The following is a 26,188-nucleotide window of genomic DNA, read 5'->3' on the forward strand; positions in this document are numbered from 1 at the left end:
GCCTTTCCCACCTCCTCATACCCAGAGTTCTACTCTCTCCCTCTAAAAGTTCCTCATTTATTTATTTATTTATTTATTTATTTATTTATTTATTTAAGCTCTTACGTATGAGTGAGAATATGTGGTATTTCTCTTTCTGTGTCTGGCTTATTTCGCTTAACATAATTTTCTCCAAGCTCATCCATGCCTGCCACAAATTGCAGAATTCCACTCTTTTTTATGGTTGAACAGTATTCTACTGTAAATAGTTAGGCAATTTTTTTTTTTTTTTCTTTTGGTGGTTGGCTGCCATTGTGTATGTGTACCACATTTTCTTTATCCAATCATCTGTCCATGGACATTTAGGTTGGCTCCAAATCTTGGCTAGTGTGAATAGAGCTTCAGTGAACATGGGAGTGCAGGTATTCCTTTGAAACGTTGATTTCCTTTCTTTGCGTATATACCCATTAGTGGGATTGCTGGGTCATATGGGAGTTCCGTCTGTAGTTTGAGAAACCTCTACTGTTTTCCACAGTGGCTATACTAATTTACAGTCCCACCAACAATGCAGAGTTCCACTTTCTCCACATCTTCACCAGCATTTTTTGTCTTTTATTGATAATAGCAGTCTAACCAGGTAGAGATGATATCTCAATGTGGTTTTGATTTGCATTTCTCTGATAATTAGTGATGTTGAGCATTTTTTTGTATAGTTGTTGGCCATCTGTATGTCTTCTTTTGAGAAATGTCTATTTGGCTTCTTTGCCCATTTTTAAATTGGATTATTTGTTTTTTTACTGTTGAATTGTTTGAGTTCCTTGTATATTCTGGATGTTAATCTTTTGTTGGATGCATAGCTTGCAAATATTTTCTCCCATTCTGTAGGTTGTCTCTTTGCAGTGTTGATTGTTTCCTTTGCAGTGCAGAAGTTTTTTAGTTTGATACGTTTATTTTTTCTTTTGTTGCCTGTGCTTTTGAGGTCTTATTGGTAAAATCTTTGCCCAATACTATGTCCAGAAGCATTCCCCTGTGTTTTCTTGCAGAAGTTTTATAGTTTCTGGTCTTACATTTAGCTCTTTAATCCATTTTGAGTTGATTTTGATAAATGGTGAGAGATAGGGGTCTGGTCTCATTCTTCTGCACATGGATATCCAGTTTTCCAGCACCATTTATTGAAGAGACTGTCCTTTCCCCAATGTATATTGTCAGTGCCTTTGTCAAAAATCAGTTGGCTATAAATGGGTGGATTTATTTCTGGGTTTTCTATTTTGTTCCATTGGTCTGTGTGTCTGTTTCTATGGCAGTACCATGCTGTTTTGGTTATATTTTGTAGTATATTTGTAGTATATTTTGAAGTCAGGTAATGTAATGCCAATAACTTTATTCTTTTTGCTCAGGATTGCTTTGGCTGTTTGGAGTCTTTTGTGGTTCCATATGAATGGTAGGATTGTTTTTTCTATTTCTGTATAGAATGTTCTTTGGTATTTTGATAGGGATAATGATGAATCTGTACATTGGTTTGGGTGGTATGGTCATTTTGACAATATTAATTCTTAGAATCCAGGAACATGGAATGTCTTTCCATTTTTTTGAGTGTCCTCTTTTATCTCCTTCATTAGTGTTTTGCAGTGTTCATTGTAGAGATCTTTCAGCTCCTTGGTTACATTTATTTGTAGATATTTTATTTTGATAGCTATTCTAAATGGGATTGCTTTATTGATTTCTTTTTCTGCTATTTATTGGTATATAGAAACACTACTGATTTTTGTATATTGAATTTGTATCCTGCCACTACTGAATTCATTTATCAGTTAATAGAGTTTTTGGTGGAGTCTTTAGGTTTTTCTGTGTATGAGATCACATTTGTAAACTGGGACACTTTGACTTCTTTTCTAATTTGGATGCTCTTTATTTCTTTCTCTTGCCTGATTGCTCTGGTTAGGACTTCTAGTACTATGTTAAATACTAGTGGTGAAAGTGAGCATCCTTGTCTTTTTCCTGTTCTTAGAGCAAAATCTTTCAACTTTTCCCCATTCAGGATGATGTTATCTGCAGGTGTGTCGTATATGGCCTTTATTGTGTTGAGATACTTTTCTTCTGTAGCTAATTTATTGGCAATTTTTATCATAAAGCAATTTTGAGTTTTATTGAATGCTCTTTTTGCATCTATTGAGATGATCATATGGTTTTTTGTCTTTCATTTTGTTGATGTGGTGTATCACATTTATTGATTTGCATATGTTGGATTATCCTTGCATCCCTCTTATGAATCCCATGTAATCATAGTGCATAATATTTTTGGTGTGCTGTTGAATTATGATTGCTAGTATTTTGTTTAGAATTTTGCGTCTGTGTTTATCATGGATATTGGCCTGTAGTTTTCTTTTTTTGTTGTGTCTTGTCTGATTCTGGTATCAGGGTGATGCTGGCCTCATAGAATGAGTTTGGGAGAATACCCTCTGCTTCAATTTTTTGGAATAGTTTGAGAAGAATTCTCAGTTATTCTTTAAATGTTTAGCAGAATTCAGCAGTGAAGGCATTTGGTCCTGGGCTTTTCTTTGTTGGGAGACTGCTGATTATTGAATTCAATCTCATCGCTCATTATTGGTCTGTTCATATTTTCTGTTTCTTCTTGGTTTGGTCTTGGTAGGTTGTAAGTGTCTAGCAATTTATGCATTTCCTCCAGATTTTCAAATTTGTTGGTGTATAGTTGTTCATAGGAGTCTCTGATGATTCTTTGTATTTCTGTGGTTTCAGTTGTAATGTCTCCTTTTTCATTTCTGATTTTCATTATTTGGGACTTCTCTTTTTTCTTTAGTCTAGGTAATGGTTTGTCAATTTTGTTTATCTTTTTTTTTTTTTTTTTAAAGATGACCGGTAAGGGGATCTCAACCCTTGGCTTGGTGTTGTCAGCCCCATGCTCAGCCAGTGAGCAAACCAGCCATCCCTATATAGGATCCGAACCCGTGGCCTTGGTGTTATCAGCACCTCACTCTACCGAGTGAGCCACGGGCCGGCCCTAATTTTGTTTATCTTAAAAAAGCAACTTTTTGTTTCATCAATCTTTTGTATCTTCTTTTCCTTTGTTCTCTATTTCATTTAGCTCTGCTCTGATTTTTATTTCTTTCCATCTACTAATTTGGGGGTTGGATTGTTCTTGCTTTTCTGTTTCCTTGAGGTGTAACATTAGGTTGTTTATTTGAAATCTTTCTACTTTTTTGATGTGAGCACTTGTAATAAACTTTCCTACTTTGCACTATCCCATAGGTTTAGGTAAATTGTGCTGTATTTTCATTTGTTTCAAGGAGTGTTCTGATTTCCTGCTTTTATTTCTTTGACCCATTGGTCGTTCGGGAGCATGTTGTTTAATTTCCATGTATTTGTATAATTTCCAAAGTTTTGTTTGTTATTGATTTTTAGTTTTATTCCATTGTGGTCTGAAAAGATACTTGATATGATTTCTAGTTTTTAAAAATTTGTTGAGACTTGATTTGTAGCATAATATGTGATCTAACCTAGAGAATGATCCATGTGCTGATGAGAAGAATGTGTATTCTGCAGTTGTTGAATGAAACAGTCTGTAAATGTCTGTCAAGTTTATTTGATCCACAGTGCAGTTTAAATCCAATGTTTCTTTGCTGTTTTGTTTGTTCGTTTGTTTTGATTTTTGTCTAGATGATCTGTACAATCCTGAGAGAGGCTTATTGAAGTCTTCAACTTTTATTTTATTGGAGGGTCCATCCTTCCGTTTAGATCGAATAATATTTGATTTATATATCTGGGGGCTCTGATGTTGGGTGCAGATATATTTACAATTGTATCCTCTTGCTGAATTGATTCCTTTATCATTATATAATGTCCTTCTTTGTTTCTTTTTATAAGTTTTGTTTTAAAGTCTATTTTATCCAATATAGGTATAGCTGCTCCTGTTCATTTTTGGTTTTCATTTGCGTAGAATATCTTTTTTCATTCTTTCACTATCACTGTATGTGTATCTTTACAGGTGAAGTAAGTTTTTCATAGCAACATATAGTTGGGTCTAGTGTTTTAATATACTCAGCTCATTTAGCCAGTATATATCTTTTAAATGGGGAATTTAATCCATTTACATTCAAGGTTGTTATTGAAAGGTATTGTCTTATTCCTGACATCTTATTAATTTTTTTGTTTGTTTTGTATATCTTTTGTTCCTTTCTCTTTTATTTTGTCTTTACTGTTTGGTTTTTTGTAGTGATGAGATAGTTTTTTTTCCTCTTTGTGTATTTGCTCTAGCAGTAAGTTTTATTCTTTCATGTGTTATCATGAGGTAGTTATTGTTCTTTTGCTTCCAGATGTAGGACTCCCTTAAGGATTTTTTGTAGGGCCAGTCGTATAGTGGTGAATTCCTGCAGTTTTTGTTTGTCTGGGAAATACACTATTTCTCCTTAATTTCTGAAGGATAGTTTTGGTGGGTATATTATTTTTCATTGACAGTTTTTTTCTCTCAGCAATTCAAATATATCATCCCATTCTCTCCTGGCCTATAAGGTTTCTGCTGAGAAATCTGCTGTTAGTCTAATGGGGATTCCCTTATAGGTGACTTGACTCTTTTCTCTCGCTGTTTTTAGAATTCTGTCTTTATCTTTGACTCTTGACTACTGTGTGTCTTGGAAAAAACCTTTCTGGGTTAAATCTGTTTGGGATCTTTGAGCCTCTTGGATCTGGAAGTTCACGTCACCTAATACTTGGGAAGGTTTTATCTATTATTTTGTTAAATAGGTTTTAGATGCCTTTTCTCTTTCTTACCTTTCCAGAACACCTGTAATGTGGATGTTTATAAGCTTAACATTGTCCCTTAGATCTTGTAGGCTTTATTTTTTAAAATTCTTTTTCTTTTCCTTTTGTTATTTCACAAAGCTTGTCTTCGAGGTCAGCAATTTTTTTTCTGCTTGATCTAGCCTGTTGCTTATAAGCTCTCAGTTGTATTTTGTATTTTTTATTTTGTTGAATGAATTTTTCAGTTCCAAGATTTCTGTTTAGCTTTTTTTTTTTTTTTTTTTAATGATATCTAGCTCTTGGTTAAATTTCTCCTTCATATCCTGAACTGTTTTTCTCATTTCATTGTGTTGTCTGTCTGTATCTTCTTACATCTCACTGAGTTTCCTTAATATTATAATTTGGAATTCTTTTTCCTGCATTGCCTAGGTATCCTTTTATTTGGAGTTCTAGTATTGGAGAATTATTGTATTCCTTTGGTGGTGTCATGTTTTTTCATGTTTCTTGTATCTACGTTGATGTCTGGGCATCTGGTGGAATGGTCACTTCTTCTAATACTCTGAAGTAGCTTTTGAAGGAAGAGACTCTTTCCTGTAAATGTGTTGTATAGTGACAGATTGGTAGGCATTTTAGGTTTGGTTCTGGGTGAATGCACTAGTGTAGTTTCCATGTGATTTCTTTGGCTGTATTCAACATTGGAATTGTCTGTGAGTGCCTCTGTGTCCTAAGTGCTGAGGCACTTGGCAGATCCTTGCTGAATTGGATGACACTGGGTTGGGTCACAGGGGTCATAGATGAGGTCTTGGGCTCTTGGGAGAAGCATTGGGGTGCCCTGTTGCTCCTCAGCTGGAGTTGGTCACTGTGAGCAGGCTCATTGGTGCCCTGGCCAGGATCCTGTTCCCCTGTTAGATGCACTGGGGTCCTCTGTAGCTCCTGCTTAAATTGGTTACCTTGGGTGGGATTGCTAGGGTCCAGATTAGGACCTTGGACTTTAAAGGAGAAATGAGGTGCTCAGCAACCTCTCAGCTGAAGTGGGAGACTCTGGGTAGGGTCTCTGGTGCTTTGGCTGAGCGCTGTACCCCCATAGGAGGCATTGCAGTGCTCTGAAGCTCCTCACCAAAGTGGGCAACATTGGGCAATGTCACTGGAGTCATGGGCAGGACCCTTTGCCCCCCTAAGAGTGATGTTGCGTCTTTCTGCAGCTCCTTGGCTGCAGAGTACCACTCTGGGTAAGGTTGTTGTAGTTGTTGGTGGGATACTGCACACCCCGGAGAGATGCTAGGGCTCTCTGCACCTCCTCAGCTGAAGTGGGCCACTCCGGGCGAGGCTGCTGCAGTCATGGTCAGACCCTTGTGCCCTCAAGAGAAACAGTAGGTCACTTTGCAACTCCTCAGCTGGGATGGGCTGCCCCATGCAAGGTTGCTGGGGTTGTGGGTGGGCCCCCGAGCCCCAAGAGAGGTGCTGAGTCCCTCTGCACCTCCCCTGTGAGAGCTGTGTGGCTGGTCCACTGAAGAGAGCAGGGCCACCGGCAGTGGCAGGAGGCCCTGACTGGTAGGCTCTCTGGCTCTGGAAAGCATGCACAGACTAGCTCTGTCCTGAGAGTGACCTCCACACTGTACTGGGCCACCTGTTCCTAGGGTACAGGATGCTGCGTGGGCTCAGAGTGCCAGAGACTTGGCATAAAGAGGGGGCCTCAGGGCTGTGGAGATCCTGGGGCTGTCAGCCCAGGACAAAATACACTAGGGTGTTGGCTCTGATCCTAAAATGGTGATGTGCTGCGGCAGCCATGACCCTGGGTTTACGGGGCTCAGTGTGAACGCCCTCCCTGGACTGATGCAGTCATGTGGGTTCCCAGCAGCTCCCCACATGGCTCACAGCCTGTAAGGGCTGCATAACTTTCCTGTAGCTTGGATTGCAGGTGTCCTCAGCGCAGCTCATGCTTACCTTTTCCTGCAGGCAGAAATTCCTCCTGGGTTCTTCAGCTCCTGGCTGGGGAGTGGAGGGGTGGAGGCTGGGAATTTTCTTCCATTCTCTGTGTGGTTGTCCTAAGATTCTTTGCTCACTAGCATTTCTGTTACCCCTTTGATGTGCTGCAGCATTCTCCTTTAGTTATTTTTGTCTAATAGTAGTCGTGTATTTGTTGTTTTATCTGTCTGTGGGAGAGACGGGCAGTGGTAGAATCTTCTAGTTGGCCATCTTGCTCTGCCCCCAATACTGATATTTTTGAAGCATATGGTATGGCTAGTTATTTTGTGGACTGTCTCACAATTTGGATTCGTTTCAATTTCCTTGTTGCTATACTCAGGCCGTGCATTTTTAGCTGGAAACTACTGCCTAGTCTATACCTCATTTAAAAAAAAAAAAAAATGGTGTGTCCTCGTGTCCAACAGGGAGGTCTCATGACCAGCTGGCCCCTGGTGCCTCCTGCCATGAAGGAAGAGGAAAGCAGTGAGGAGGAGCCTGCAGCAGCCACCACCTCTAAGGAGCAGGAGGCTGTCTCTGCAGAGCTGGATGGACCGCGAACACCAGAGCCCTTGGAGGAATTCCCCAAGCGTGAAGAGCAGGAGGGCTCCCCTGCCGAGACGAGCCTGCCCTACAAGTGGGTGGTGGAGGCAGCAAACCTCCTCATCCCTGCTGTGGGGTCCAGCCTCTCTGAAGCCCTGGACTTGATTGAGTCGGTATGTTGGTCACAGTACTTCACAGTGGGCACAGAGCATCCACCAGTAGGGAGCGCTTCTCTGTGGGGCCTGCATGCTTCCACTCACTCCATCATCCTGCTAACATTTACTGACCCGATGCTGAGTGCCTGGCCCTGAGCCAGGGCCTGGGGACACCAAGATAGTCACCATACAGTGTCTGCCCTCGGTGAGCTCCCGGTGTGAGTGGCAGGGGGGCGCAGAGTGGCACCTGACCCATACACACGGTATGGGGTCGGGAGGAAAGGCTTCCCAGAGGAGGTGACACTACACTGAGTCCTCAGGGATCACTGGCAGGTAACAGTACGAGAGAGTGTGGTATCTGTGGCACCACACATGGTTGGTTTCCCTGGAGAGGGATCCAGGATGTGCTGGGGTTTAGGGCTGGGTCTGGAGTGGCGAGTGTGTTCTGGTCACTCAGGGTGGAGCAGCTCCTGAGGGCATGCTGTGCTTACCATGCTGGCTGTGGGCTGTGCTCCTTTGGAAAGAGCTCACAGCTTGTCACAACAGCCCAACTACTTGCTTCATCAGCCAGGCCTGCACTGTGGAGCAGGTTTCAGGAGGTGATGGATAAGAAGTCTGGTCACCTGAGGCAGGGGAGCTCAGTGTGAGACACCCTCATTTTCCTTCCCACTTGGGCATCCCCTCTTCTTGCTGAGAGTAGTGATCCTGTTTATTGAACATGTACCAAATGCCAGGCTCTGAGCTTAATGTATAGTCCACATGGTATCGCATGAGATGTGTCCTTTCTCTGTTAGATGAGACTGAGACTCAGAAGAGGTCAAGTAGTGCACCCAAGGTTGCACTGCAAGTAAGCTTGGTGGGCTCGACTATCATGCTATGCCCCCTCTTCTGCCTGATGAGGGGTTGAATGGAGCCATCTCCAGGGGGAAGAAGATCTGCTCAGGCCCTCTCTGGGTCTCACCTCTTGGCCCCCATGGCTGGGGTTGGACCCAGGTGCAAGGTCCATCTGTGGGGCCCCTTCCACCTCCAGGGAATTTCAGAGGAACTTGGGAGGCAGGTCTGGCGCGTTCATCAATTTTCAGCAGAGCTCTGAGGCTGCCACATGCCATCTGCCCTTTCTTTGGGTTCTAAGAAGTGTTGAGAGTAGAAGTGGGCCCATTCTGTGCCTGGCACTTCACAGGATTACCCCCTTCAGCCTCAGACTGTTCTGTATTTTCTTCCACTTGACAGGCACAGAGAAGGGGAGAGGAGGGAGCTCACTGTTATTGAGCACTCGCTGTATACCAGGCCCAATGCTTATCTAGCAACCACAGTAGTTAACATCTGAGTGCCTGCTGCATGCCAGGGCTGTTACTTGCTACCTAACATGCATACCTAACCTTAGCTGGTCCTTAAACAAACCATGAAGTGGGTTGTGGGCTCATTACCAGTGAGGGAATCCCAAGCTCAGAGAGGCTAGGAGACTTGTCCAGTGTCACACAGCTGGTGACTGCCAGGGCCAGAAGTCAGACCCTCCTGTCTGGCTCAGAGCCCAGGCTCTTTCCTCCATTGCCTTCAGCAACAGAGTCCCTACAGTGTTTGCAGAATCCTGCTGTCCCTCCCCTGCAGCACTGCTCTCCACACAGTCCTTGTAGGATGTGCTTTTGGCCTATTAGACCCCAGTAGTTCTGGGGCCTCCCTGAGGTTGGGAGTATCGGCCTGAGGTCAGCCTTGCCCGGAACTGGCCTCTACCCTCAGGAGTGAATGGCCTCAGGCTCCCGTAAGTCCCAAGGACCAGAAATGGTCACTAGGGTCTCAGTCTACTCAGGGCCAGACCTCCAGGGACCAAAGTGGAACCCTCTGTCTCCAGAAGCCTTTTGGCATGCATTGTAATATATTTGGTAAAGGTGGGAAGACCTGGGGAGACTCTCAGGTTTGTTCTTAGAAGCTTAGTGACCTCGGGCAGATTCCCCTCTCTCGGGCCCAGGGTCCCAGGTATGAAAGTGGGGAAAGTAATGCTTCCCTGGCAGGGTTCTGGTGGAGCTTGTAAACCATTTCTGTGAAATGCCCTGAGGAGGCACCTAGGATGGGCAGGCATCCCATCCACTGCTCTGTATTGTGTTCTCTAAAAATATCTATAAAAATATAGTTACATGACATAGAAAGTCTTTGAGGAAATGCATGAAAATGTTAGTGATTGGTCCTGGGCCATGGGGCCATACTTGACACTTGTGTATTTTCCTTTAATGAGTGAATCCCATCGTGTTAAAAGCAGAGTAACTGCAGTTCTTCTTAACCTCCCTGTTGGGTAGGATCCCGATGCTTGGTGTGATCTGAGTAAATTTGACCTCCCGGAGGAGCCGTCCATGGAGGGCAGCATCAGCAGTAGCCTGGTGCAGCCCCAAGCATCACATCAGCAGCAGGCCCTGCCGCCCCACCAGCCAGCTGCCCTGGTGCCCAGTGTGACCGAGTACCGCCTGGATGGCCATACCATCTCAGACCTGAGCCGGAGCAGCCGGGGCGAGCTGATCCCCATCTCCCCCAACACTGAAGTTGGGGGCTTGGGCATCAGCACGCCACCCTCTGTGCTCAAGCGGCAGAAGAAGAGGCGTGTGGCTCTATCCCCTGTCACAGAGAACAGCACCAGCCTGTCCTTCCTGGACTCCTGTAACAGCCTCACCCCCAAGAGCACACCTGTCAAGACCCTGCCCTTCTCGCCCTCCCAGGTGCGTGGACCCCACTCCAGCTGCTCGTTGGGTTTGGTTTGTAGACACCCAGTGCCCAGCACGGGGCCTGACACAGACATGCACCATTCAGCCAGTATTCATTGAGCGCCTGCTGTGTACCAGGCCCTGTGCTCAGTGCTGGGGACATAGGGGTGAGCAAAAACGGACCTGGCCCTGCTGTCATGGAGCTTACGCTCTGGTAGGAAGACGGGTTTACAAAAAAAGACCCAAATAAATGTAAGTGGTGGGAAGGAGGCTTACGGTACTGCATATGCATCTAGTCTGAGATGGGTTCAGGAAGACCTAGGAGGAGGAGGAGGAGGAGGAGGAATTGCCTGAGCTGAGAAAATAGTAGGTGATAACCAGGTAAAGAAGTGGGGAAGAGGCCTCAATCATATTTGTTAAAAGAATCCATTCATTGAACACGTGTGTCACAGCAGATTGGCCAGCACTGGGGGAGGAAAGGTGAAGATGCCACAGCCCCGCTCTTGGACAGGATAGTTATTGCTGGGGGCACACTTCTCATGAATTAACCAGCCTGGAGTGCGGAGAGTGCCCTGGTGACAGCAGGTGCTCAGTCATTGGGAGCTTTCTGTGTCCTGGGCACTGCCTTGGGCTGTGTTTGTAACATGCACAGAGGAGATGGGGAGGGGCTCCAGGGTCTTTCCTAGAGGTCAGAGGAGGCCCCCAGGCTTCCTGGAGAGGTGTCTGAGCTGATCTCTGTCACCTTGAGCAAAAACACAGACAGGGAGGATCACAGAGTGGAGGTGTGAAGTCCAGAGCTAGGAGGGGTGGGGGTGGGGCAGGGGCCTGGGAGTGCCTTGGGTATAACCTGCCCTGGGGCTATGGGAGGATGGGCTGGAGTGGTTGGGGTAGGTGAGTGCTGTAGCTCCCATGGCCCCAGATAGGAATGGGTGGGTGGAACTTTGAGTCTGCTCCTACTGAGGCTATGGGAGAGGGGCCCAGGGGGGCACTTTGCAGGAGCCACCCTGTCACCTGTCATGGAAGGATCGAGGCTCAGCCTAGGGTTGGGATGGCTAGTGGTGTTTACGAGATGGACCCTCTATCAGTTTGCTCAGGCTGCCATAACAATGAACCAGACTGGCCAGCTTAGACAATAGAAGTGTATTTCTCACAGTTGTGGAGACTAGAAGCCCAAGATCAAGGTGTCAGCAGCATTGTTTTCTTATGGGCCTCTTTCCTTGGCTTATAGGTAGCTGCCTTCTTCCTGTGTCCTCACATGGTCCTCCTTTGTGTGTCTGTGTCCTAATCTCTTATCTTTTGTCTTACAGTCTCTTATTTAATAAACTTTTTTATATGGTGGGTGGCCAGTACCCTTGACCTCGGTGTTATCAGCACCACACTCTAACCAAGTCAGCCAGCCCAATAAACTTCTTATAAGGACACTGGTTATTGGACTAAGGCCCACCGTAATGACCTCATTTTAACTTAATTACCTCTTTAAAGGTCCCATCTCCAAATACAGTCTCATTCTGAGGTGCTGGGGTTGGGGCTTCAGCATGAATTTGACGTAATTCAAGCTCCAAGTGACATGCTCCAAGTGAAGGCTGTGGGCTGGAGAAGGATGACAGCAGAGCTTCAAGCTGCCCAAATAGCAGCCCGGGATGATGGGCGTGGTGGCTGCCCTGTGCTAGAGACCAGTTTATGGGTGGCCTGAGGCTGCAGGTGGCTCTCCGGGTACCTTCAGGGCAGGGAGAGAGGAGAAAGGCTACGTCAGAGCATGGATGTCTGCTTACATGGATTTGAGTCTCACCTCTAACTCAGTACAAGAATCTACACCTCTCCAAACCTTTGCCTCCAGGTCAGTTGAGAGCTAGTTTTATTTCTTCTGAAAAAGAGCTACTCTTGCAGTCTACACTGTCAGCAGCATGTGAAGGTGGAGATGGCAAAAGCCAGGATTGGGGCGAAGATAAGCCCAGGGGTCTACATGAACCTACTTGGTGGCTCCTGTTGATCTGTCCCAGTCTTTGGCCTCTGGTGCTTGATAAGTCAGGAGGGTACCTCAGTGTCAGAGCAGACATGTCGGGCTGGGGCCAGGGGTCTTTCCCCCTGCCCCCTGAGGACTCAAGAAGCCACATGCGGGTCATCATTTTGTCTTGATTCCTGTCCTTTCCCTGCAGTTTCTGAACTTCTGGAACAAACAGGACACACTGGAGCTGGAGAGCCCCTCGCTGACATCCACCCCCGTGTGTAGCCAGAAGGTGGTGGTTACCACGCCCCTGCACCGGGATAAGACACCCTTGCACCAGAAACACGCTGCGTGAGTGCTGCGCTGCAGCGGGTCCTGGGACCACTGGTGAGGTGGTGGGGAGACTGTTTCAAGAGAACATTCTCCCTTTTGGCCACCACACCTCCTCATTTTCATTCCTGTAGTCTGGTACTTCACCTTTGCTTTTCCTTTTCTTTTAAATTTTTCAATCTGATAGTTTTGTAATCTCAGGAACAGAGAGTCTAAAATGCACGAAAAACATAATCTCTTCCCCTTTTGTAAGTTTCCAGTGCAAATCCGTTGTGTTTTAGTAGCCCTTACATTCAGGACCTAAGTGTCCCTGGCACCCACATCTCCCTGGTGCTCTGTCAGGGGTGGAGGCTGTGACCCTGTCTGCCCAGCGTACAGAGCACAGCACTTCCCATCCCGAAGCCTGTGCAGGTTGCTCAGAAGCCTGCACAGGTTGCTCGCCAGCCTGCTTTTATGGAGCTGCTTATAACTGTTTCTCTGCTTATTACTTTTGCTGCAGGAGAAGCATTGCTGTTATTTCCCGAGTGAGTTATGTGACTCAGGAATCAGTTCAGGAATTTTAGTCCTTGTGATGATATGCAATTTCAGAAAAGATTTATGAATCCCATGGTCAGAAATCAGTCTCTAAACAGTTGATCTCAAGTATACCATAGATAGGTTTCATGAGAAATGGTTCTCCATTCAAACCAGAATCCTGGACTTAGCCCCTAAAACAGAGATGCTAGAACCACAAAAGGCATTGATATTGTTACCTAGCTACATTTCATGAGAAATGGTTTTCCATTCGAGCTAGAATCCAGACTTTAAATCTCAGCCTTTAATGCTAGAACCACAAAAGGCATCGGTACATTTTCTGCTCATCCCTGCTCCCCAACTCCTCCTCTATGTAAAGAAGTATTTCCCGTGTCCTTCATTCCTCTGTAGATGTGTGTTTCCCTCTGGTTCCTTCTCTCTGAAGCTCATCCTTTAACATAGTGTAGGCCTGCTGGTGATAAATTCTTTCAGCTTTTGTATACCTGAAAAGTTGCCTTCATTTTTGAAAGACGTTTTTCCTGGGTGTAGTTCCTATCTTTCACTGCTTTAAAGATGTTGTTCTCCTGTCTTCTGGCTTGCACTGTTTTATCATCAGTTTGGAACAATTTGAGTATAATATACTTTGGTGTGTTTTTCTTTGTTTCTTGTTTTTGGTGTTCATTGAGCTTTTTTGGATCGGTGGGTTTATAGTTTTCATCAAGTTTGAGGGAATTTCAGCCACTATTTCTTCAAAAATATTTTCTTAATTAGGATAATCTCCTTCAAAAAAACAGACAAAGAAAAAACGTTCTGGGTCCTCCACCTCCCAGTCTTTCAGGGCACGCCACCCTTACATGTATATTAGACCGCTTGAAATTATCCCACAGCTTACTGATGTTAAGTTATTTTATTTCTGAGATTTCTTTCTCTGTTTCATTTTGGATAATTTCTATTGCTGTGTCTTCAAGTGCATTCATCATTTCCTCTGCTATTTCTAACCTGCCAGTAATCCCATCCAATGCATTTTTCATCTCAGACATTTTAGTTTTCATCTCTACTAGTTCAGTTTGGGTCTATCCTCTGTCTCTACTTAACTTTTGGAACATAAAATACAATTATAATAACAGTTTTAATGTCCTTGTCTGCTCGTTTGAGCATGTGTGTCAGTTCTTGGTCAGTTTTGGTTGATGGATAGTTCTTCTCATTATGAGTCTTGTTAGGTTGTTACTTTCTGCTTCTTTGAATGCCTGGTAATATGAAGATACTTCAGAAAGTTCGTGGAAAAATAGAATTAAAAAGTAATATGAATCTTTCCATGAACCTTTTGAAGTACCCTCGTATTTGATGAGATGTCAGGTGTTGTGAATTTTACCTTGTCGGGTGCTGTATATGTTTGTATTCCTATAAATTTTCTAGAGCTTTGTTCTGGGATGCTGTTAGTTACTTAGAAATAGTCTGATCCTTTTAGGTTTTGCTTTTAAGATTTATTAGGTGGAGCCAGAACAGCAGCGTTTAGTTCCGGATCGTTAAGTATTCAGCCCCATGCCTTTCCAATCTGGCTGGTGGGATAAGCACTATTCCCAGCCCTGTGTGAGTGTCGAGCACTGTTCTCACTGATTTTTTTGGATGGTTCTTCTCCGGTCTCGGGTAGTTTCCTCACATGTATGTACCGGTTGGTGCTCTGTACCGTGCCTTGTGAACTCCAGCTGCTCTGGTCTCCCTGGACCCTCAGTAGCCTCTCATCGGCTCAGGAGTCTGCCAGGCCAACCTGTGTTTTTCCTCCTTGTGCCGTGGCCACGAGTGTCTCTCGGCGCAGTTAGCTGGAGCAGTCATGGGACTCCCTCCTTTGTTTCCTGTTTCTCAGGGATCACTCTCTTTCATTGCCTGATGTCAGTATCTTATCAGCACCGCACTCTCCCGAGTGAGCCACGGGCCGGCCGTGATGTCAGTATCTTAAAAGCTGTCATTTCATCTTGTCTTTTTTTGTTTCAGGTGGGAGGGTGAGTCTGGTTTCTGATGTTCCATTTTGGCCAGAGTGGAAGTCTACTGCTTGATCTTTAAATCTAGATTCTTGTCACAAAAGTCTTGTTTGGTTTTCTTGTTTTCTCTTTGAAAATTCTTTTTGACATTTGCAAGACTTACTAGGCAAGAATTATTTGGGCTTAAATTCCAAGGTGTTTTTTTTTTTTTTTTTTGGCAGCTCTTCCTGACTCTGCCTAGTTGCCCACTAATTTTATATCCCTGCTCCCCCCTCCCCTTTTTTTTTGCCCATAGAGGTTGTGTTTTCTTGGAAGGGACAGGTTATTAACAAATAAGCAAAACACAAGTCAGTATGTGATATTTCAGATGGTGATAGATGCTGTGGGGGAAGTTATACAGGTCTGGGGAGCACAGAGTACTGGTGAGAGGTTTCTGAGAGAGTGAGCCATGAAGAATTCTGAGGAAAATAAATCCAGGAACAGCGAATTGCAAAGGCAAAGGCTGTAAGGTAGAAACAGCTTTTTGTGCTTATGGAACAGAAAGAGGCCTCTCAGTTTGTAGTGAGTCGGGTGGAGAAAAGAACAGCAGGAAAGGTATTAGAGCTTGCCAGGTCCGTGCAACAGGCGGCTTGGGCCAGTTTGAGCTGCCAGGAACACAACCCTAAGACTTTACTGTTTCATAAGAGCAAACCTTCCCTGTGTTAAAATTTGATCATTTTCTGGGTCAGTCGAATTGTTTTTTAGAGTTCTTTTGATTTTATAGATAAATTGCTTTTTGGTTGTTTTTTGTTTGTTTTTTGTTTGTTTTTTGGTGTCTAGCCAAGTACGGTGATCTGAACCCTTGATCTTGGTGTAATAACCCCCCGCTCTAACCAGCTGAGCTAGTTATTGCTCAGATTTGTAGGTATGGTATTCCTTTATTCACTTTTTTCTCTCCTTGTTCTCATTTCAGACTAAAGATTCAAACCTTGAGCTGAGAAAATGTTTGTGCTGTTATTTCTTTAATTACCGTTTCTCTGTTGTCTTCCCCTTTCCCTCCGACCTTAGGAATTCCTTTATATATGGGCTTGATCAGGCTCCATGTCTCTTTATTTTTTTTTTTTTATTATTTTGGCGGCTGGCTGGTGTGGGAATCCGAACCCTTGACCCTGGTGTTACACCACCACGCTCTGACGCGACTGAGCTCACCGGCCTGCCCTGCACATCTCCTTTTCATCTTCATACTCCTATTCGTCATCTTAAATCATTCCATTGATCTCTAGGAGAACATCACGGGATTGTTTTCTGATTCACAGGTTTGGTTTTCTGCAGTTTCTCACCTGCTGAGGCCTCTGGCTTACAGAATTGTATTTTCCATCTCCAGGCAACCTTTCATGTTCCCTTTTTAAGTCGGCCTCCCTGAGTCTCCTAACGTGTGTGAATCTCAGTCCTTGCTGATGCCATGGATTAGGGAGGTTCTGGATTTTTTTCACGTTTCTGAGAAACTCCATGTCCCATGAACTGTGGTTTGAACTGGGAGATGTTTTCATTTGGCCTGTGCTTATCTGTGCGTACTCGTCCTCAAGTAGGGGGACCTCTGTGTTTCATGTGTGGGAGATAACAAGGGTTTGGGGAGATATTGTGGGATCCCTGCCTAATCTGGATCCTGAGGAAGGAAGACAAAAATGGACTGCACTTGTTCTAGATTTTTATCTCCCCGTGGGATGGCCAGGAGGCTGAGAGAAGTTGGGCCCACACAGCCTGAAGTGACTGTGTGCAGGAGCTGGCCTCGACACCTGGGTTCCTGACTCCCTGGGGTGTTTCTCATGTCCTCTAACTGCCTGGTTATTCCTTGAGTGTAGCCATGGCAGTGTGTATAGGTGACTAAGGCTGCATGGACCTAGCACAGGTGATTGAGCTTGTGGAGCCTGGCACCTGCCTCAGAGCTGAAGTGTGCCCACAGCTGCCCACCCCAGCTCCCCACCTGCAGCCCTGTGCTCTGGGGTGGGAGACGCCTCTTCAGCCCCTTCCTCTTCCCCTGCGGGCTTGTCCATCACATGCAGAGATCGCACCTGGGGGGTCCACACCTGACAGAAGTATCTCAGGAGTTCTGTTACTGGGCCGGACTACTGCCAGGTTCCTGTCTGCTGCAGCATTCTCGCCACATTTCTGCCCCTGCTATGCTGGATCCGAGGAGGTTGGGAAGACAGAGGCCTCACCGACTGTTACCAGAGGTCACCCTGCCTTTCCTTCACGCGCTGCCACCATCCTGCTCGCCACATGCTCTCTGGAGAGGAGCCAGGCGGGCATGCAGTCTTCCTGGATCCCCCCCCCCACCCTCTTGCTGTGTCCAAAGCCTGGCCACAGGCTGGCCTGGTTCTGGGAAGCCCTAAGACTGGGCTGTGACTGAACGGCATTGTCAGCCATCTGTTTCCCATCTGGGTCTCCTGGCCTCTCTGAGATGCTTCCCTGTCCCTTTCTGTTTCTGAGGAGGGCCCTTCCTCTAAGCCCCAGACTCAGTCATGCAGGGGTGGGCAAGTGCCATGGGAAGAGAACCATACAGGGGGCTCCCTCCCCACCACTGGGTCCATAAACCCTGTGGAGGGAAGTTGGGGTCGTGGGCAGCAGTATCTAGTGTCTGCCCCCCACCCTGTCTCTAAGCCCTCTCTCTGACCCCTGGCAGGTTTGTAACCCCAGATCAGAAGTACTCCATGGATAACACTCCCCACACGCCAACCCCATTCAAGAACGCCCTGGAGAAGTACGGACCACTAAAGCCCCTGGTATGTGGTGTAGTTCCTGCTGCTGGCCTGTGCGCAGTGGTGTCTCTGGGGTTCATCCAGCCGTTTACAGTTCACAGGGCCCTTTCCCTCTGAGATCTTATTGGATTCTTCTCTCCTGAGAAGGTGCAGATATCCTAATTTTATAAATGAGGAGTGGTGTCCTGGTGAAGCTTAGCAATTAGGATGGCGGAGACAACATTAGACACATGACAGATAAGTAACTAAAGTACTTCCAGCACAGGATGAGTGCTGGGAAGAAAACGGGCAGGTGCTGGAATGGAGAAGGACTTCTCAGGAGGCGCGCCTAATTCCAAGATAGGACAAATTGTTCCTCTGGCCTCAGCCTTTTGACCTACTCCCTGTGCTTTACAGAACATGGGCAGCCCCTCAGTGGGGCTGGCGGGGCTGGTGAGGAAGCGCCTCCTGGGCATCTCCCCCCACAGTGCACACACTGCCCCTCTCCCCTGCGCTCCAGCTGCTGCAATGGTGGCACTTTCCCCGTGAAAAAAGAAAGAGAGCTAGCACCTTGCCCTTTCTGAAACAGGCAGGTGTTTTGGAAATCAGTGGAAAGTGAGAGAAAGGCATGGTTGTGGCGAAGCATGTACTGAACGGTCCATGGCAGACCCCACCTCTGCCCTGTCCACTGCACGGAGGCCTTATGAAAGCTGGGGACTAGTGTCCCCCTGGTCATGCGATGGGGACTGATTCTGAGTTAAGCAGGGTTTGTAGGGACTGTGTTGCATGGGGCCGAGGTGAGGTACTAGTGAGCATTGCCCTTTCCTGCCGGAGTGGAGATGCTGAAATATCTGTCTGCTGTCCATACAAGCCAGAGAGGGCAAATCTCATGACCTTGGCAGCTGTAATCAAAGTGTGCAGGAGCTTCTCAAGTGACTTCTGAGGGTCACACCGTACACCTGCCATTCACAGTAGCTCTTATCTCTTCCCAGGCTCTGCTGCCTGAGGCTGGACAGGTTGCTTGGAGCCCCTGGGCCTGTGAAAGGGAACTGGATTTGAGTTTCTCCATTAGTGTAAAACCAAGCAGGGGATGAGCCTAGGCTTTAACCCTACAGCCGTGTGGCCGTGGGCGGGGCTCTTGATGCCTGAGCCTGAGTTTCTGCCGTGCAGGAGATGACACTTGCAGCATGGGGCTGTGTGAGGTTTCCTGTGGGGTGTGGGGCTGCTCCCGGTCAGGGCAGGCCCTCAGGGAGTTGAGGTTGGAGTCCGCTGTCCAAGGCCAGACTGTTAATGTTTGTGAGTGGTATGCGCAAGGTTGGCATCAAGGTATCAGGCCTCCTGCCTGGAGTGGCTGGTCTGACCTGCTGTCCCCGTGAGCAGGCTATGTGCCACACTGGCACAGCCTGAGTGTGCCACCTCACACGGGCTGTCCCACCCCTGCCCACAGCCCCAGACCCCGCACCTGGAGGAGGACCTGAAGGAGGTGCTGCGCTCCGAGGCCGGCATCGAGCTCATCATCGAGGATGACGTGAGGCCTGAGAAGCAGAAGAGGAAGCCTGGGGTGTGTGGCTGTGGGGCAGGGGAGGCCCTGCTGCCAGCCTGCATGGCTCGGGCAGGGGGAGTTGGAGCTATTGGTGGGGAGGGGGTGTCTGGGGATAGGTGATAAAGGGAGGCACTGGGAAAGTATGTGGCCATGTGCCCGCCCCCTAGTGATTACGGATGGAACTGACCCCATGTCCGGGACCATTCCCTTCACTTTGAACCAATCTTGCCCAGCACTGGCTTGACTGGGCGTGGGGGCTGCAGCAGCGATTCAGATGCAGACACGGGGCTGCTTGGCTGAGCTCAGTGGGCGGAAACAGCTAGGCTGATTCCCACAGTGTGAGGGGCTGGAGAAAGAGGACACAAGGAGAGGCTCCGAGGGAGTCCTCAGGTGCAGGCAGGGGACACTGTGCTGGTGTCTGGGCCACGTGAGCAGCCGGGAGAGTTGGTTCGGCTGAGGCAGAGTTGGCAGGTACCCTGGTTGGGGGCACCTGGGAGTCCACAGGGGCAGGGAAGGGAGTGTCCCAAGGCTAGCACAGCAGCCATGCTCCCTAGCCAGCCCCATCCCATGCCCTGTGTTTTTAGCTTTCCCAATAGTGGGCAGATTCCTACTGTCTCCTTCTGTGCTTCATTTTTCTCAGCTGCTCTTCTTGAGGGGGAGATGAGAACAGGGATGGAGCAAGCTGTCAGGTGGGTGGGTTATGGAGAGCAATGGGGATGCAGTTTGGGAGGGCCCAGCACCCCTGTGTGTAGTGGAGAGAGCTTGGCCCAAAGCCTTGGGCCCTCCGTGGCCTCTCCTTGGTGTCGATGGTAGTCCCTAGCCAGGGCACCACCTATGTGGTAACACCGTTGGGTTGGGGAGGGGAGTCCTCCCTAGTATTGGAGCAGACCCCTGACCTGCTCATAAGAGGTGCAGGGTTAGGGTTGAGTGTTCCTTGTGACAGATGTTCGTAGAACGGCCTGTTCCAAGGGGTCCTATACTTGCACACCATTTGTCGGGTAGGTGTCTGAGGTGTCACTTGGATGAGTCTCTGCTGGGCCTGTTTAGGGGTGTGTGTGGTCCATTCAGGGGTGGAGGTTCGTGTTGCATTCTCACTCACTGCCACAGCATCTGGCAAGAAAGGGTCCACCCTGGGCACAGAGTCTGTCATGGTACCTAAGCCTCCGATGCCCCCACGCCCCTGACAACAAATCCCTCTAGCTGGGTCTTGCTCATAGGCTTCTCTGCAGCAGGACCTAGTTCTGTGACCATTGTCATCAAGGCGCTGGCCACAGGAATCCCCGACGCCCACCCTAACCGCCTCCTTCCTCCCTAACCCTCAGCTGCGGCGGAGCCCCATCAAGAAAGTCCGCAAGTCCCTGGCTCTTGACATCATGGATGAGGACATGAAGCTGATGATGTCCACACTGCCCAAGTCCCTGTCTTTGGTAAGGGGTTGGCCACCCTTGCCCCACTGCAGAACTGCAGAGCACTCTTCTGCCCCAGGGAGAAGGGAGTCTCTCTGGAAGCCTCTGCCTCTGGAACCCTTTAGTTGTGGAGGACCCTCAAGGTGCGGTGGTCTAGTGATTCTCACGCTGGGCTTCCGGAATGCGGGGCTCCACAGGGAGGGAGATATCAGGGAGGTGGGTCTGGGCACCCACCTGGCTTCCGTCAGCAGCTCTGCCTGTTCCTCTCATGGAAGGCTTTGTTTGGCAAGTGTTGCATTGCTGGAACATGTTGGGAAGCCACACATCTGGGCCTCCAGCATCTTCCCTTGCTTTCTGCTCATAGGGGTGACCCCAGAGAGGATCAATGATGTGCCTCAGCATAGCCAGGTGGGTGGGGGACATGTCAGCCCTGGGTTGGTGCAATTCAGCTCTCAGGCCAGCGCACTTGCTGTGTCAGGCAACCTCAGGAGGATAACATTGCCTATAGGCCCCCAGCAACCTTGCCACGCTGCTGATCCCTCACAGCTGGCAGTGGGGTGAGCCCCCTTGCCCTGGCTCCTGGTGGGGAGGCAGTGAGAGGTGTGGCAGGGGTCACGAACAGAGGTCTTGCCTGACCAGATCTCGCAAAACACAACTGCTGTACTTGGTCCTTGCAGAGAAACCTCCCTCTGGCTGGGTTTCCCTGCCAGGCTGGCAACTGAGTACACTCCAGCCATATTACCAAGAAAAAAACATGTTAGGGCAAGTGGTGAAGAGCACAGATTCTGAGTCACATGGGCCTGGGTTTGAGTCCTGCCACTACCACTTGCTCCCTGGGATTGCTCAGCTTCCCTGAGCCCCAGCTTCTTGGCTCTAGAAAAAGTACCGAGTCCAAGTAGACTGGCAGGAGGGCAGAGTGCCAGGCAGAGCAGGGAGGCTGGGAGGATGTGGAGGTGCTTGGTGCAGCTCCTCCAGGTTTTGCAGGCTGGTGCTGCATCTCTGCTGCTCCCGGATGTTTCTGGGACCAGGAGAACTGGGCTCTTCCCGAGGCTTCATATGAAAGGAGCCGGCATTATGGAGTGTTTGCTAAGTGCCAGGCTCTGAATGGGTACTTCACAAATGTTTTCTTATTTCATCTTTTAAGTAAGAAAGTTCTTTAAAAGAAGATTGAGTTCTTTGCTCAATCTTTTAAGTAGGAAAGATAAAATAAGTTCATTTAAACTCTCTACCTGGAAGAGGAAACTGAGGCTTAGAGAAGTTTGCGTCCTGCCCAAAATCTCATTAGCCACCAGTGGTGCAGGGACGTGAATGTGTTTTTTCTTCTTCCCACTAAGAGCTTGTGAGTGACTCTTTGCCTTGGTTTTGATTTCAGCCAACAAATGTCCCATCAAGCTCCTCCGGCCTCACCCTGTCAGGCATCAAAGAGGATAACAGCCTTCTTAACCAGGGCTTCCTACAGCCCAAGCCCGAGAAGGCAGTGGCAGCCCAGAAGCCCCGAAGCCACTTTCTGACACCTGCCCCTGTGAGTGCTGGCCATCCTGGGGGTCTTGTCCTGCCACTCTTCTCACCTCAGGGCCTTTGCACAGGCTGTTCCCTCTGTCCGAGTGCCCTTCCTGCTGTCTTTCTGTGGTGTTTGCTTGATTAACTTATTCTCCTGATCTTAGTCCAAATGCCACTTCCTCAGGGAAGCTGTCCCTGACCCCACGTGCTGGGTCAGCCCCTCCCCGCCATTCCCTCTTTTATGGCCTGGGTCTCCCTTTTGACTAAGTCATTCTCTGTGTATTTGGTGTGCTTAGTGCATGTCTGTCCTCAAGGGCAGGGCTGGCCCTGGGCTGCATCTCAGTGTCTGCGCACATGAACCTTCTCACTGCTCCTTCTGGCCATCTTGATTGGCTGAGGCTTTTTCTTGTGGGGCTGGTGCTGGCTGCATCAGGGTTGCAGCCCTGTCTCCTGGTCCAGCCTCCTCTTTACAGGAAGCTCAGATGGAGAATGACTTCCCCAGGGCTATCCAGGAGGTGGAGAGAGCACAAGAAGGCTCTGGCTTCTAGAGGGAGGGAGGCTCGTAGAAATGCCCCCTAGCCCTTCCCTCCCCGGCCACATCACCAGGATTGCTGGGAGTACATTGTCCCTGCAGGATGGTAACCATCTTGCCTCCTCCCAGATGACCAGTGCCTGGAAGACGGTGGCCTGTGGGGGGACCAGGGACCAGCTCTTCATGCAAGAGAAAGCTCGGCAGCTCCTGGGCCGCTTGAAGCCTAGCCACACATCTCGGACCCTCATCTTGTCCTGAGGGGCTTGGGGATCACGAGCCTGTTCTCATGTTTACAGGGGCTGGGGGAGCAGAGCAGGTCTGTGAATGTGAGAGTCACTCTCAGGTGACAACCTGCAGGGAGCCTTCTGCTGCCAGCCCCTCCCCAGACTGCTCAGGTGGAAGCAAATAGGCCACCACTGTCCTTTTGCCAAGTTTAGCTTTGGTCAGTTCCTGGTGCTAACAGAACAAAGTCCCACTGGACCTGCCTGGTCCCCTGTGTAGTGCCACAGGGAGCCCAGTCAGATTCTCCCAAGCCCTGGTCAGGCCTGGGCTCATCTCAGACCCCTACCTAGGGTGGGCGGCATGGCCAGGGATGCTCCTTTCCTCAACCCCTATTAGAACATTTCTTTGAAAGAATAAAATTGCTTTTCTCCATGTGCTGCTTTGGACCCTACCTTTCTCCTGGACGCTGCTCATGGTTCCCTGGTGACTGTCCTCAGGGCCCTTTCTGGGATGTAGGGATCTAGGCCCTCATCCTCAGAGTGCAGCCTTGTCTGTTTAGGGGCTCTGGACCTTTCCCCCAGAGGGGCCCAGTGAGGTGGGAGCAGTTTCTCTTGTCTCTGCTCCTAGTGGGCATCTCTGTAAAGCTCTGAGGACCCTCAGCCATTGGGTGGGGGTGGGTGGGCAGAGCCTGGGAGCAGGAGAGGGTGGTGGGCTGGTGCATTCAGGCCTTGCTTGGCCCTTGCCATGGATGGCTCACCTGGCATCCAATGAGCCCCTACCTCAAGCTAAGCTCCGCTCCTAGGCCAGAACAGTAAACAAGGAGTGACAGGCAGCTGGATCGGGCCAGACCCTCTGCCCTGGTGGCCCTAAATTCCTAAGGTGGTGGCAGCGGTTTTGGCTGTAGCCTGTCCTGCTGGTAATCAGGAAGAATCCCTGGGGATTGAAGAGGGGGAGATGCCAAGTCTGAGACGGTCTACATCAGGAAGTGGTGTTTTCAGCAGTGGCGTTTGTGGGATGGGGTAGGTACATGGCCAGCCTGGGGGCTGAGGTTGAGTGGGCCTGGGGCAGACCCGCACAAGACCTGGCTTCAGAACCTTGTTGCCAAGGGACACTCGAGGACTGGTTCTCTCCTGGGGCAAGAGATGAGGACTGAGTTAGGACACCAGTGTTCAGGTCTATCAGACCTCAGGCACACCCCTCCCTGCTGTGCTCACACATGGGGTCCCTCACTCAGCATGGTGGAGCCCTCTCCAGACACCTTTGTCCAGCCACACCCAGGCACACCCTATGTGAGTCTGGCTGTGTCCCAGTTCCTGCTTCAGAGCCAAGGAGGGGCCAGGACTCTGTCCTACCTGCTGCACAGGGCTGTAGGTGTTGATGGGTGACCCTGCACACGGTGAGGTTGGGGGCTGGGTTGCTTCATCTCCTAGGCTTCACACCAACACTCAGTGTTTGTGGGACACCTTCGTCAAAGAGGCAGTGCACTGCAGGGTTTCCTACCACTGGCTAAAGATGCAGATTCCCAGGCCATCCAACCTGAGTGAACCGTAGACACCTGGGGTGGAGCCTGAAAATGGGGATCTAGCCACCTCCCCCAGGTGATTGTCATTCAGGGGTCTGCAGCCACGTTCTGATGGACTGGCTGGCCACCCACACTCCAGGGGCTGTTCACCCAGCGCCCTCTCCTGCCCATGGTCTCTTATTGTCAGGGGCTGTCCCTGATGCCTTTCCCTATCCTTGTGGAAGGGGCTGCAAGCTTCTTAGCACCATCCTCCCTGCAAGCTCTTCACTGTGGGCTTGTTCTTTGGTTCACGCATTAAATGAACACCTATTGAGAGTCTCTCTAACCCCGCCGTTTGCCAGGCATGATTCTCGGGCTGAAGATACAACAGTTAAAACCCCAAACTAATCACCTCCTGGCTTTTTGGCTGAGATCAAGTGTAGTATCTGTTCTTATAAGCTTAATATCTGACACTTCCTCTATCTGAGGAAATATTAAATGGATTTTTGGAAGTAGGATAGGTGCTCGCTCCGTCCACTCCACGCATCAGCCTGGTACTGTAGTCCCTCCTGGAATGGTGCACCCCCTTCGGGGAGAGAAAAAAAAAAACCAACCCAAACCAAAAAACAAACTTGTTCTCATGGTGGTTAAATTCTAGAGAGTGCAGAGAAAACTTAAGCCAACAAATCTGTATAGAACATGCCAGAGTCATAGGAGCTTTGAAGAAAAGTGAAGAAGGGAAGGCCACAGGGGCCAGGTTGTCACTGAGAGGAAGTGGGGAGGTGTCAGGTTTCAGTCAGAAGGTTTGACATAGCCTCCGGCCACCATGAGGACAGGGAGGGGGGACTGGTGGCCACTTAGGGCTGGGTCCAGCTGTTTGACTACGTGTTTGGGGGCACTACAGTGCACTGTGGGGCCCAGCAACTGCGAGACCTCAGTCATCTGGGTTGATCAGGGCTGGTGTTTTCTAGGCTAGTGTGATGAGCAAGAGGGAGTTTGCCAGAGAGCTGAGGGCAAGAGGCCTGGGTTCAGGGTGGGAGTACAGGGTGGGAGTGCTGGGGTTGGCCTGGGAGATGCACAGGCAGGAGGGAAAGGAGGGTGAGAGTTCTGACAAGATCCAGATGGATGCCTGGCATTTGATGGCTAACATGGTCTGGAGATGAAGGTGACATGTCAACAGATACAGAGGCTGTGGTAGATGACTAGAGTAAGTGTCCCAATGAATCCCTGCTCCCTGCAGCCACGCCCTTGAGCAGGTCACGTGACTTGCTTTGCCCAAAGGGACTCTGGCAGAGTCTGCTTGAGGAGGTGAGAACTCCAGCTGTCCCAGTTGCGACTCCAGACAGTGAGTGAGGCCATCCTAAACCATTCAGCCTCACCTGATCTGGCCCAGACCCGAGGAACTGCCCAGCTGCTCACAGACTCATGAGCAATATAAATTGGTATTGTTTTAAGCCACTAAGTGTTGGGGTGGTTTGTTCTGCAGTGGAAGCTGACTGGGACTTGTGGGTACTTGTGTGATCTGGGATAAACTGATCAGATGTCCTGGTTCTCAGGGCGGGCAGGGCAGGGACTAGGGCAGGGCAAGGTCACAGCTGATGGATGGTTCAAACCTGGGTTTAGGCCAGCACAAGGGTGGAGGAGCAGAGCTTGGCAGTGAGAAGCTTGCCTCCCAATCACATAGAACTCCAAGTAGAGGGGAAGAATGGCTTTCTTCTCTTGAGGAAGTTGCAGGGGTTGGGAGCAGGACCAGGCTCCCCTGGTGAGGTGGAGGAGGTAAAGACATTCAGGGAAGCTGTTAGGGATAGATGTTTAGGTATAGGGTGCTTCTTTATAATGTTTAAAATATATAGTAAAACATTTATTTGCATTTTTATATCTCTCCTTTAATAAAGGGAGTTTTCTAAGATGTTCTT

The 26,188-nt window shown here is 48.6% G+C and overlaps 1 protein-coding gene and 1 pseudogene across 2 annotated transcripts in view; both read left to right on the forward strand.

Annotated features, from left to right (window-relative positions):
* MYBL2 (MYB proto-oncogene like 2) overlaps window positions 1-22,807 on the forward strand; it is a 40,187-nt gene extending 17,380 nt beyond the window's left edge. For both annotated transcript variants that reach the window (XM_063101557.1, XM_063101561.1), the window contains 8 exons: window positions 7,125-7,412; window positions 9,686-10,099; window positions 12,241-12,380; window positions 17,514-17,613; window positions 19,016-19,129; window positions 20,434-20,538; window positions 21,890-22,039; window positions 22,679-22,807. In XM_063101557.1, coding sequence (XP_062957627.1) covers window positions 7,125-7,412; window positions 9,686-10,099; window positions 12,241-12,380; window positions 17,514-17,613; window positions 19,016-19,129; window positions 20,434-20,538; window positions 21,890-22,039; window positions 22,679-22,807 — 1,440 coding nt within the window. The remainder of the gene's footprint in view (window positions 1-7,124; window positions 7,413-9,685; window positions 10,100-12,240; window positions 12,381-17,513; window positions 17,614-19,015; window positions 19,130-20,433; window positions 20,539-21,889; window positions 22,040-22,678) is intronic.
* Window positions 22,808-24,679: 1,872 nt separating this feature from the next.
* LOC134366067 (U2 spliceosomal RNA) lies at window positions 24,680-24,860 on the forward strand (annotated as a pseudogene).
* Window positions 24,861-26,188: the final 1,328 nt, after the last annotated feature.

Source organism: Cynocephalus volans, chromosome 1, assembly GCF_027409185.1.
Source record: "Cynocephalus volans isolate mCynVol1 chromosome 1, mCynVol1.pri, whole genome shotgun sequence".
Classification (NCBI taxonomy): Eukaryota; Metazoa; Chordata; class Mammalia; order Dermoptera; family Cynocephalidae; genus Cynocephalus; species Cynocephalus volans.